Raw genomic sequence first — 13,772 nt, 5'->3', positions numbered from 1 at the left:
ATTGTGCCATGGATGAGGTCATTTCTCTCTCCTCATCATGAAATCAGCCCAGGGAAACTGGCAAACTTAGATGCCAAGGACATCATCATTTGAACTTGCCTACTCATCTATGTGCTTAAATAAGATCAAACTACTATTCACATTCAAGTAGTAATTTAAAAAAATGCTTTATATAAATATGAAATATAAATATACAAATAAATATAAAATTTTAGTGCATCACGAAGACATTTAATGGAGAAGTTTTACTCATATAAGTCTTAAAACCTGGACTAACATATTTCAAAACAGTGCTTGTATTTTTTGACTCACACACATTATCCATTGTCTTTCTTCCAAAGCAAATACTGACATTCTCTAACTATTTCATCCACTTAATCTCCTTGCCTTAGAACTACTTTAAAACTTCTAACAGAAAGTGTTTATGGTGCATACCAACTTTGATAGAATCCCAGATAAATTATTGGAAAGGGGACTCCACTGATGTCAAGAATGTTGAAATCATACTTAAAAAGAAGACAGACAACGTGAGCATCCTTTGCCTCAAAGAAGACTCAAAAGCAAAAATAAATTGACTTTTTATTAGTCTGTATTACTCAATATCAATGCTCCACTATGAAAACTGAACAAAAATATCCAGTTTCAGCAGAAGCTTTCTATTCCCTTCTGTTGAACTTAGAGTAGTCAGAATATTTGGAACTAAAAACTTTTTAAGATGTCAGAACAATATTTTCATAACCTGCAATATGTGTTCTAATCAGCATTTTATCTTTCCCCAGGGCACAACCTTTAGGCTTTCAAAAAGGTTAAAGTGTGTTATTCAACAATGAAAACTAAGTCTGTTGACTGTAAAGGCCACTCATACTTTTCTATGGAAGTATTTGAACAGTTTTTCGTTTAGGTAATTAGCAATTAATAGAAGTCCATTTCATTACAGAGGCAATCCTACCATGCTTGAAGAGATACCTTGTTTTTCTAGAAGCACTAGCACAATTCTGTCGCTTCCAAAGAAGGATTACTTCCATACTTGCCATATCTCTGCCAGACCCTATTGCTTGATTATGTGCTAACTCGTGCAGTTTGGACTTAGTCTTCATCAGCAGTTTGCAGACTTCGCTTTTGAGTTCTCACATAGTTGGATACTAGCCAACGAAAATTTTAAAATGAATATATGCATGTTTGAATACAAATATCTTCTAGAACTGAATATATGGTAATATTTATATGATTTTGAGTTGCAACATCATTTCAGGGAGAACAGATGGAGAAGGATGAGATTTTAAAATATTTCTTCAAATACTTTAATTCGCCAGTGAGTCCTCATAGGAGATATTTATCAGAAAAAAAAAAAAACCAACAAAAAACCCCAACTTAAAATAGCTAAAAGTATGAGATGCTTATTACATAACTAGGAAACTCATTATCGATCCAATTCTTGCATCCACACAACCAAGTATCACCGTTTCCCCAGGAACTCCTGTTTCGTTCAGCAGGACTTCTTGGAGAGCTGAAGTTACAGCTATATTAGCATTTTGACTTAGATAAGGAGTACTAATCTGAAGTGAATCCTTATCATCCCCATTTACCATACTTCAGTTTGCATCACAAAGCAGTTTTGGATAACACAAAGATTTGTTTTGGTTGAAACTAAAACTGAAAAAGGTGTTCTAGCAGTGCAACTCACATACTGTAACTGCTGAAGTGCATTCAGTCCACAGGACCAGAGTGGACTCTACAGTACTCTCTCTCCCTTCCAAAAAACATACAGTGTGGATATTAAAGTATTAGCACCAGCTGTCAGTAAATTCTCATTTACTGTGCTCTGCTTCTTGATAATGTAATCCGAGTTAATGCTTTGAGTAAGTAAGAGTGTCCAATACATAATTTTAATTCTCTTGGTAAGAACATACAACCTTATCACTAGCACAAAATTTACAATTTGGATACTTCTAAAAAAAGGTTCTTGGAAGTTCACAAATACCACGCATTGCATCTGTTATGTCAAAAAGTTAACCTATATTGCAGGCCTGGTGGACATCTACAAAAGGTCCCCAAATCTTTAAGAATTAGGGGCTATTACACTGCATGCTTTTAAAATACAGCTTAGAATGCATGCTCAGTAGTGTAAATACTGAAGGTATTTACCTATTTAGCTAAAGGATAGACACTGCACCTAGACTAGGTAAAGAAATAACCCAGATTTGCAACAAAATTCCTTATTATTAGAAAAAGTTGGTTAAGTTGGTCAGAAGTGAAATAGGAGGAACTCAACTATCATTGTGACATAGGAGCTTCAGTGATTCAGGAGCAAAATGGACAAAGGAAGATCAGGAAGCAATACTTGTATCAAATTTAAAGACCAATGTGGCAGGCTTTCTGCTCACATGAAGTTTCCCTTGTAGTTCTGTTATGCTTGAGGTCTTTTTCCCCTGATTTTCCAGTTAACAACAAGCAAAGTTAGTTTTCAAAGCATATTTAAAAAAAAAAAAAAAAACAACAACCAACCAACAAAAAAAACCCCCAACAGCTTGAATTCCAAGCATTACTGTCCGGAACTTTTAAAAGTGCCTACCTGTTTCAGATGTCCCAACTTTCAGATCCTGAAACAGCATTACTGGATTTTCAGAAAGTGGTAAGTATACTCTAAGTATATACATTTCAGCATGTTGACTAGTATTTACAGCTTCTGCAAAGCATTCATTAGCAGTCTGGGAAAGTGGAAGTGCATAAAACTGAATACTGCAGCTCTACCAGCTGTAACCTCAACCTTTGACTGCCAAAGACCTGTCTAGCAGCAGAGGAATAGATCAAGCATTCACTAGTCTTGCTGAGGTAGTTACGACTCCATTGATAACAATGCAACTAGATTCCACGTCACTGACCAGCACTGAACTATAATAGTTTTCACTTTCTACCACATAAGAACATTCTGGAACAGATGGCCTAGCTTATAAACTATCGGTCTCCTTAGTGATCTTAGATGCTTATTATTATTACTTAAATGTTCCCAATCAAATGCTTTGCTCATGCATTTTAGAAATTAGCTTAATTTTGTCCAGCCATTGTAGTCAGGCTGTATTCAAAGACTTTCCCTATCTAATAGCTATATTCTCTCCCTGACTTACGCTATCAAAGACATACTACTTACACGCAAGCCGAAGTAGAGTAGGAAGAACACATTGAAAGCCATGTCGATCTGTAATGTGAAATCTTTGTAGAAATTCTGGCAGGATTCTATTGGGCTATTTGAAAGAAAAAGAAATTGGAGTAAATTGTCAGTATTGAGTTTCTACTCTGGTAAGATTTTTATGCATTTCATTAAGGACCTTGATTCAGAAATCATATTTCTGTCTTCCAGTCATTTACAGGATACAAGCAAGCATTTCAAATGAATTATTTTATTCATTCAGTTAGTCATTCATACAGTCTTTATATTAACCTGTTCAGGTAATATCTGAGAATTAACATGCAGATACCTTTAAGAAAGAACAAGCAGGAGAATACCTCAGGATTCCTTAACCCCACATTAACCCTTAAAGAACTGACTTCTTTCTACAGGAAACATACCTATGATACTTTAGGAACAAACCTAACAAGCACACAGCTACAGTGAAACATTACATGGTTTTAATTCATGTCATAATATAAAACCTTAAAAAAAAACATAGTTGCTTAGGAATATATTACCCATTAGCAACCTGGGGTACTTAGTCTTGTACAATCCCTTGTTTATAAGAAGTTGGTTTGGTTTCTTTTTTCCTTTTTCTCACTTCTTTTTTTGTGTATGGCTATTTAATGTACTTTATGTACAGTACTATGAACTGAGTAGAAAAGCAGCATAGCCCACTGGTAAAATTAAATAACAAAATAAATTGAGGAATTTGAAGCAGTACTCTAAGGGTTAATTTATGCATGCAGGTTAATTAAAATACCTTTGTGTGTGTCAGGCAGCCATTGCAAATTCTAGCTTATTATATTATGCTTTATTTAACAGTGGGACAGGTCCAAAGCATACTCTATACAAACTGGTACTTTATAGATACACTTTTTTCTAGGGAAGAAGATAACTTCCATGAGTGTGATTAGTGATTTATTTGTGAGGTTTCTAAAATTGGTTGGTGAAGCCACAGGGAAATGTTGAAGTCAGACCAAAGTGAAAGTCATGTCCTAATATATGCTGATGTATATACTATATATACATAATGTTCCACCATATATACATATATACACACACATATATTGCAAATGATCATGTATTCATCACAACTGTATTAAAGTGGAAAACTAGAATGTAGATCATTTGATCATTTGGAGCCATAGAAATTATCCTTTCAGGAAAGAAGAAATCCTTTGGCTTCCCAGGTCAAATAAATCACTGAATGTGAACATAATACCAGTTAGTATAGCAGTAGCTCTGCAAATATAATGCTAGATTGCTCAACAAGCAAGATTCTATGCGTTATGAATGTCAGTTACCTAAGTTACGGCATAAAGGAAATTACCTGGACTACCAGGTCATTACACATGCAGCCAAATTTTCCATTCCTTGTATACATTACAGGTCAAACAAGTTAAATACAGCATGCCCTCTCCTGTCTTTAGATGCATGAATGTATACAGCAAAATTTTCCTTGATGTACAATAGCTTTATGTTTTAAGAACCTTCAGTGCTATAGGAAATTATATTAAAATGGTTTTTAAAAAGCTATTTGCAAAGACATTGGCGTTATAAAACATTTCTATTGTAGTTCAAATAAAATTGATTTACAAAAGCAGGCAGAAGGGAAGAGAAGCCAAACATTAACATATAGGATGGAAGACAGCACCTCACACTTTACAAATACAGCTTTAGCTACAAAAACAGTGGATGTAATCTGAGAACCCAACAGGATCATTTTCTGTATAGCATTATTGAGAGCAAAGGATGTTGTCAAAATAAGGTAGGCTACACACTGAGTCAGTATGCACCCGACCAACAGAAATCACAGGAAGTACAGCAGAAGCAGCATGAACAACTCTGCACCAACACAGAGGCTTGGACCCTTAATTCCAGGTTAGGTTCCTGTAAAAACTGCAGAAATTCACTGAAGATAATGGAATTGCACAGATTTATGACTAGGATAGAGAGCGCTTCATTATCTTCCTTTCCACAGTTATTTGGTACTTGTCATGATTGTTAGATAAGGTCAGCTAGGGTTGCAGCTAACCGCTGTACTTTTGTACCATTGTCCTTTACAAAAACCTACAAGATCTGACAAATTAGCTAATGCATAATACATCTTCATCTTCTTTGCAGAACACTCAGCACAGTGGACCACAATCCTGATTTGGAACTTTTGTTTACCTAATACCAGGACTACTGCTTCTGCTAGTCATATCCCTAGAGCATCCTTCATTTCAGAGATCATCTCTCTCTTTCAATTTCTAAGTTATCCGTTTCAAAGACAAACACAATGTCCTTTCCTTTTTATTTTAAATGATGAGTTTATCAGAAAGGCATGTCACTAAGGCTAAAGAAATGATTATTTATACTCACAGAATACAAGATTTTAAATTTTCCAAATTAAATTTTGGTGATATTTTTCCATTTCATCAGTAGCTCACATTTGAACTGAGAGAAAAATACAGCCACTAATGTTTATCATTGCACCATTCAGTCTGCTGCAGAAAGGAAGCCAAGTTGAAACTCTTCTTTACATCACATTTCTCCAAAACAGAAGTGCTGTAGTTCTTAGAGTTCCAGACTGTGGTGTGCTGGTGTCTCCAGGACTAATAATATATTGCCTGTTTTAAACTAAAATCAGATGGCTTGTCCTATGGGATTTCACCCCTTTAGATCAGCAAAGGATTCACCTTTGAAGGAGCCAACAGACTGTTAGAAATGTTTTTATTACTCTTCCATGTAAGCGTCCTTCACTGTAAGTGTGGTTTCATGCATTTGTACTTCTAAAACCCCAGAGAAACTACACTAAAATCAATGGAATAACATTATACTAACAATGATATGAAAGATTGAATGTAACTGGAAAAAATTACAGTAGTGATGTAATTCTAAATGCAATATTTATGTGCACTTTGAAAGAGTGTCTTTAATTTGCTACACAAAAATTGAAAAAAAATCCACTGTAGCTATGACTTCTTGTGTTTTGAAAAGAAAAATTCACAGCACCAATTTTATGTTACTTAATGCAGGGCTATCCTGCTGATAATCTATCAAGGACTATAATTCCCCTTTGCCCTGTCATCTTTTTATGTAATAGACTAAATGCTACAAGCACTGCCTGGGCTACACAAGCAAGATTTGAGAGGCTGACAGTTTTCTTCAGGTCAACATTTATATCAAGTTATCATTTGCTGCAACTGTGTGCTCTGTGCTACAATTTAATACAAAAATTGCATCTAGAGAAATAACAGTGGGCTTAGTTTGCCTAATCTGCAGTAAAGATAGAACCTTATTTGATTTTTCAGGCATGGACTTCACTGTTAATTCTATTCCTTCCTCTCCTGCTCTTTAAACACTGCTATTCTTTTCAGTTTCACATTACCTCTATTTACTCGTTCTGTTTACTACTACAGCATTTTTATTGCAATACTAGTAGTTGTAAAGCCCAGTTATACAGGTATCACAGGCATAAACTAGTTCAGTGAGCTAGAGTGACTACAAGAGAAGTAACAAAATTACTCCAGTTTAACTTTACACAGACGGGGCAAAATTTTGACAAGGTGTTCCCAGCATCATTAAACCTTTTTCACAATCAACACTGAATCCAACACTTTACATGATACTTTTACCACAGCTGAACAAATGAATGAACCCCTTGTCACTTCAGTTCAAAAGAATTTACTGCTGTTTAAATAACTACTTTTGTCACAAGTTTATTTAATGTATTTATTTATCATACTCACTTATTTCCGGTTCATTTGAAATGCCTCTACTGCATTTGAAATGGTTCTACTGAGATTACTCTTTGAAGAGTCATAGAATCAGTGGGAGATGGCAAAAAATAGTACGCATTTTAATGTTTTCTGAAATTATTTGTTTCTGTGAGTATATTAAAATGAAACTTCCCACAGAAGAAGCCTTCATTGAGTATTTCCAGGATTCTGCAATTGCAACAGAGTTGAAAATATCTTGGTTTCTCCTGTATCGTTTTACCTCTTGATAGGAGCTGTAAAGCCCATTTCCGACTTCAGAACAAAGCCTTGCTGTGACATATCAATCTATGTCACAGTGCAATCACTCCCATTATGACCACACAGAAGTAAGGGAAAGAAACTCTACATTCATTCAGACTTTCAGCCAGCTTTGCAATCATAGTGACATCTATCTGGATGATTTTACATAAAATGGTCCCCACAATAATGGGAAAGATTGCGCACACCCAATTCAGTATTCAATATGCAATTTACAGTTCTTTGTCCTTTCTGTGTAAGGAAGTAGACTCTTGTATTTTTGGCACATGTCATGTCAGTCTGCTCCTAATGTTTTTTTGCCACTTTTTTTTTCCTTTCCTTTTAATGACAAGGCCTGCAAAGGCTAAGATGGATGCCAATTTTTATTTGTGTATAATTATATACCTAAATGCAAAAGGTTAATTTTAATTTTATTAATCTAGTTACATTTTGCCAAGTGTTTTGAAGATAAGAAGTTCTATGTAAAACATTCATAAACCACCACAAAAGAAAATTACTTCTACTGTAACTTCAGGAAAGTACTGACGTTAATAACGATACCACAGCTGCTACATCTTTGGAACTTTAAAAAGTTATTGAAACTTTTAGAAATTCAGAGAATTGTCCTAATTTACAATTTAAATTTTTGGAAGCAAAGTTGTCTTCTGGTTGGTGGAGGAAAAGCTAAATCCATGACTGAAATTAGATAAAATATATTTTAATTCTTAATATTGACTGAATAAAATGTAAAACTGAAAAAGTTGGAACTAAAAAAAAAAAAAGTACATTACAAACTTAACATGCCTGAGAAATAAAGACAAGTTGATACTATGAAAAATTGGGAAGTTCTTAATTTCCTTTGCTCATGACAGTTTGTAGATTGCATGATAGTACATTATATGAAAAAACAGTAAAATGTGCATTTTCTATCAGAAGGAATGTCCATTGATAAGAATGAATTTTAAAATCAAATTATAAGTATATACAGAAATACTGGTAGAGGCTGCTAAAATATAATAAACACAAATGAATAACTAATGGAGAAAAACCACTCAATATTTAGAAGCTCTTTAGTATCTCATCATTTGAAGACATTCCATTCACTTCTCACTTTCAAATGTATTTGAATGCAATTAGTATGTATTAATTTGGGCATGTAAATTTTCTTTTTTCTTAAAAATGTCTATAGTAGGGGTTTTTTGTTTCCAAACTATTTTGTTTTACTGGAAGCTCCTCTGTAATACTGAATTCCCTAAAAATTATTTATAGAACAAACGCAATTTTACCAAGTTTAGAGTAAAAAATAAGTTTGGCACAAATTTGAGGTCAGCATCTGTTTATACTCCTTTAATACATATTTTTAACAGTACAGCAAAAAAAAAATTAAGGGGGTTATCGTTAGGCTTTTTAAACTGTGTTTCGGTGACATAGTACTAAAGTAAAACTAAGGGAAAAGCCAGGTGTATCATTTAGTAAAAGCAATGTTCATTCAATGCAGAATAACTTCTGTTCCTTTAACTATGGTTTAGCTGTACTGCTCAGAAAAGAGTAAGTTAAAATCTTCTTTAGTGAAACATGCATGAACACATAGCAAAATTATAAACATGGATGCCTATCAAGTGTCAACCTAGTGAAACAAATACGATAATTAAAATAAATCAACAAGACTAAATAAAAATCAAAGGTGTCAAACATCTCACAGAGTGATAGCGTAACATTTTTTTTCTTACTTCAAATGGCTTTCATTTATTAACCAAGGTAGTCCCACAGTTAGAAAACAGAAACTATTTTATTGCAGTCTGTGTACTGATTTTCTGAATGCAAGATGACTTGGTAAATGACTCAGTTTAGAAGGCCTTTCTTTGAGCTATAACATCAATAAGCTCATTAATTTTTAGACGGCAAATTACTTCACTCTCCCTTGACACAATGTGGTCTGCCACTGGGGAAATTTTGCTACTAGCATTTTCAGTTAGCACTGCATGATATGCAGGAAGAGTTAAGTTGGTTTCCTTCCCAAAAAGGAAGAGCAGCCAGCTGGATCAGAACAATGCTTTAGTGAAAGCAAGGGGAAGACCAACTTTGCCCAAAGCAGAAGTGCAGTGTAATCTGCATCACAGCCCTAAGTTTTGGGATCCATAAAACTCCATGGGATCATTACATCTCTAGTTAGAGATACTGTCTAAAAAGTTTTGTATACCAGGAGCTAGTGAGGGAAGGAGGAACAATCCCTTTCTCACTGAATTTTGCAGATGGTTATGACCTGATAGCCAAGGATGATGCTGTGACCATTTCCTGTATCTTCGTATCTTGTCATTGATAAAGATACATTTAAATCCTTTTTTTGACCACACAACCTCCTACATCTAAATCCTTAGCTAACTGCTTCTCCTGTGTGCGCGCACGCACACACACACACACACAGAACTTTGTGCTCCAAACACATTTCAGTGTCAATTCCTGGAGCTTCTTTTTTATACTCATAGCTAAGGTGCTGACCATGCTTGGTTGTCTCTCTCTCACCTTTTTTTATTGTACCTTCCTCCTGTCTGGACTCCATATTGCCTATTACTTTATCCTCCTCTTCCTTCAGAAAGCTTCAGAAAAATATTTCTGTATAACTCCTTGGGACACTGCCAAGTACCTTTTTTTAATTCTGTATTCTGACTCTCCTTTGCTTAATGAATTAAACCATATTTGTCTTTCCAGTCACAAAAACTCAACTTCAGCATGCGATGAATTTATTCTGGATTACTCTGTTTTACTGTCTTTGTTTCCATCTCCATTCCTGCCTTGTCTACATGTGGAGTGGCCTCCCTTCTTCACTGTGATATGCATCTTTCTCTTTCACATTCCTTTTGAAAATGCATTGCTGATCTTAGGCTCATACACACTAAGCTGTCTTTGAATTACAACAATCAGTATCCTCTTTGTTCAATTTTAAAGTAAATAAGCAAAATATAAATCTGGTCAAAATAAAAGATGAACTGCCAAATAATGTGAAATAAAGCTATCTTCCAAGACTTCTTAGGTCATTGCTTAAGGTACACCTTATAAATTGCAAGCACCTCAAGGGAACTGCTTTTCAGAAAAAAGCAGGAACAATGCAAGTGCCTGTCCTTATTTCCCTTTCCTAATTTCTATCACATCTTCTGTTATTCTTTAGTCTGACAGATCACAAGCTGTCATTAGAATATTACCCTTCTATTTCTAACCTAATTAACAAAATGCATCATGACTCATCCGTACTGCAGATGCTTTCTTCAACTAAGTACTTCTATATTATCAACCTAGCACACTGGGGAGCTTTGACAAGCTTTAGACTAATTTGGGTAAAATTAACAGGTTTCCTCATCCTCCTTCAAAAAAAAAAATCCACTGTCAGAAGAAATAAGCAACAACAAAACCAGATCAAGCAGCAATAAATTGGTACAACAGCATTATTTAGTAAAGATTTTTCTAAGAATCAGAGCCAGAGACATACTGTTTTTCCTAATTCTTTCTGTTTTCTGGATCATGTGATAAAGAACAGGGCATAAAAATTTTGATTTAAATTTAAAGATATATTTAAATGCTGTGACTTGACAGTTTTTAATGCAAAATTAATTCCGTTTAGAAACTGAGATAGAGAAGGACTTCCAGTGGGAAAGAGAAGCTCTTAATTTTAATTTCTGTCACATTCATATACAAAATTAAGAGACAAATTAAGTTGGTACAACTGCAGAACAAAGGTATACTTTCCTGATGCCCATCTCAGATCCACAAAATTTTGCCTGGCATAAGTCTATTAACTTTTACAGAGCTATTTGCGACTGACAACATACCAAGTGACAGAGTCAAGTAACATTGCTAGTACTTATTTTATCTAAATGAACTAATACAACTTGGTAAAATTCAGTATCATATTGTCAGTTTTCATCTTTCTTTTTCAAGTTTTCCATTAATTTTAAGTACATCATGCTTCTTCATAGAATGCCCTAGTAAAACATAAGCCAACCTACACAGAACTCAAGCAAAATCAAATTCTTATCTTCCTCAGCCCAAACACAGAATTGTATACAAGTATTATAACAATAAACTTTTACTTACATTTTATATTGAATTGCTAGGATATACAGAAAATACACACATTAGAATTTCTCACTCTGAAAACAGCATATTTCTGAATTTCATCAGGGTGTATGTACATTCACTACTGCCTGCAGCATATGTCTTCTCTAATTACTGACTTTCACAAACAAAAGCTAAAGGAAAATTCCTGCAGAACAGCTGAACAACCAGGAACTGAGTGCTAAAACAGCGATAAATAAATTGCCCAGAGTCAATCTCCATAACTCTTCTAAGTTCTTTCAGCAGTGTACAGAAGACAGAGCACGTGCTTTCTTGCAAAATACACCATTAAAATCTTCATCCTACTTAAGATAACTGCACTTGAAGAGATTTGCTGAGAACCACACAGGTAAGTAGGAAGAGTATATTATTTTATTTTGCATTAGATTTGTTGTTTACCATAAGCTCAGAACATCCGTAACTGCAAATACTGTTACATTACCTTGACAAAACAATCTCCTTGATGACAAGCCAATTCTAAAAGAATGATAGAGTAACAATGCCAGGGATCTCATTTTTAATCAAAGGTTTTTGTGTGAGACTACTAACATATTAAAGAGAAAAACACCAGTATACTGTTTCAACTAACAGTATATTATTACCTTTTTTGACAACATTTAATAACCCACTTCAGTTATATCTAGTATGCTGACTGCATTATAGAAAGATTCCAATAAACTGCATACCCTGAAGTTGACAATCTTGCAAGTTTCTACTTCATAATAAGACCCCTGTCTATTACTTGTCATCTGTTATTATTTAATATAATTGTTGTTCAATATTCTTAACCAAAGTGTGCCAAGGAGTAATAAGTTGTTGTAGCCATTTACTCCAGAGAACAGAAAATAACTGGTGACATGAAAATGCAAACACATCATATGATGCTGCAAAGAGAATGCTAATCCCTTTTCCATGTTGACATTGAATTGAACAAATGGAAATGGATCAAGTTAGTGAGAAGTATATCAAAAGCATAAAACTTCTTCAGTTAAAACATATAGTTAAACACTGTAATAGGTTCTTTAGGGAGAATGGCAGATCTCAGATTTTTAAAACAGCGGTAAGTACTTTTCAGCCTTGGATTAGATGGACCACTTACAGTCCTTGCATTTGCATATGTCAATAGAATGATCTACATGTGATATTTCTAAAATTTCCTCCTTCTGTAGAAGAGGGCCTACAAACCATTGACCTCTCAGATAAGCATCTGTTTGAATAAATTTATGTATAGCCACTTTTACCTTGCAGCAGAAGGAAGACTGACTTCCTGAGATTCCTTCTTGCTCTATTTTATGCGATTCTATTTTGCAGCTGCTGTCTTTTAAAATTACCCAAAGGTGCTTTTCACATTTCCTATGCACTTTTCTTAAACTCAAAGTTTTCAACAGCCCACCATCATCATCGTTTTCCAGCTCCAACTACTCCTCCATCTCAGTGCCTTTTATTATCCCTCTATTCTGTTGATACTGTTGTCCAACTTTTAAAATTCTCCTTTCTCTGACTGCGCTCTTCGAAAAAATACATACAATCTTCAGAAATTAGAATGTCCTCTACCTATCCTATTTGACTCAAAATTAAAATTATTAATCATTTTTCTCTCGTATATCATCATAAAACTGAGCTCTCGTTTTCTGCTTGATATGCATAAAAGATTCCTCCAGATGATTTACAGTATTCTTTCCATGTGTTTCTTGCTTGCTTACATACAATAATTAAAAAAAAACTGATCTTGTCCTATGAAATTTAGTCTAAAATCAACTATCCTAACTGAAAATGACAAGAGTACCAGATAAACTGGAGTGTTAAAATACTTGCAGTTCATTCATCTGACTGTCTTTTCTGGAATTCCCTCCTGTGATACTTTAATAAAAATATCTGGCTACTATTTCATTTTTACTGAGTAGTAATAAACTTGAACCTAAGGTATATTATTTGACTTTAATGTCAGTGAATAATGAAACTGAGCAATGAAATCCAGAAATACTACAAACTGGTAGAAAGCTGACATTACATTACTGGATCAGCTTTTTTGGTCAGACTTTTTAGTGCGTGCATCCAAATCTATTATTATCCATAAAAAGTTATCCATATTGTGTTAATGGTAATTCTAAAGCAGTCCTAATACACAGTTACACCAGGCAGGAAATATTGTTTCATTTTTCAAAGGAGGGCATAACTGTAAATGTGAACCATGTACATTCCCTCAAAAAATCTGCCTAAAACTAGAAAGTATATTAGTCCCAAACAAATTTTTGTAATTTCAGATTCTCTCATTTCTCATGAAGACCTTTTGGCCTCATCTATCCCATCATCATAAGGGTCCTTTTAAGCACCTTAGTCATTTAATATCTAAGCTACATTTAGGGTGCCATAGGTCACGCAACTCAACTACTCCCAATCCAAACTATTACATACCTATTATCCTTGCCAATTATCACAAGGAAGTCTGTATTTGTATACTTGTTCCACTTTACTAGGAATAATGGACA

General features: G+C 34.4%; 1 protein-coding gene across 28 annotated transcripts in view; it reads right to left on the bottom strand.

Annotated features, from left to right (window-relative positions):
* The window catches only part of KCNMA1 (potassium calcium-activated channel subfamily M alpha 1), a 529,204-nt gene that overhangs the window by 207,680 nt on the left and 307,752 nt on the right, over positions 1-13,772 (bottom strand). For all 28 annotated transcript variants that reach the window (XR_012650088.1, XM_075025663.1, XM_075025664.1 and 25 more), the window contains one exon: positions 3,149-3,242. Coding sequence is in view for 27 of the 28 variants with exons in the window: in XM_075025663.1 (XP_074881764.1) it covers positions 3,149-3,242 (94 nt within the window). In the remaining variant the exon portion in view is untranslated. The remainder of the gene's footprint in view (positions 1-3,148; positions 3,243-13,772) is intronic.

The sequence above is a fragment of the Buteo buteo genome, chromosome 4 (assembly GCF_964188355.1).
Source record: "Buteo buteo chromosome 4, bButBut1.hap1.1, whole genome shotgun sequence".
In the NCBI taxonomy this organism is placed as follows: Eukaryota; Metazoa; Chordata; class Aves; order Accipitriformes; family Accipitridae; genus Buteo; species Buteo buteo.
Note: the sequence above shows the minus strand (reverse complement) of the source record. Positions and strands in the feature narration are given on the sequence as shown.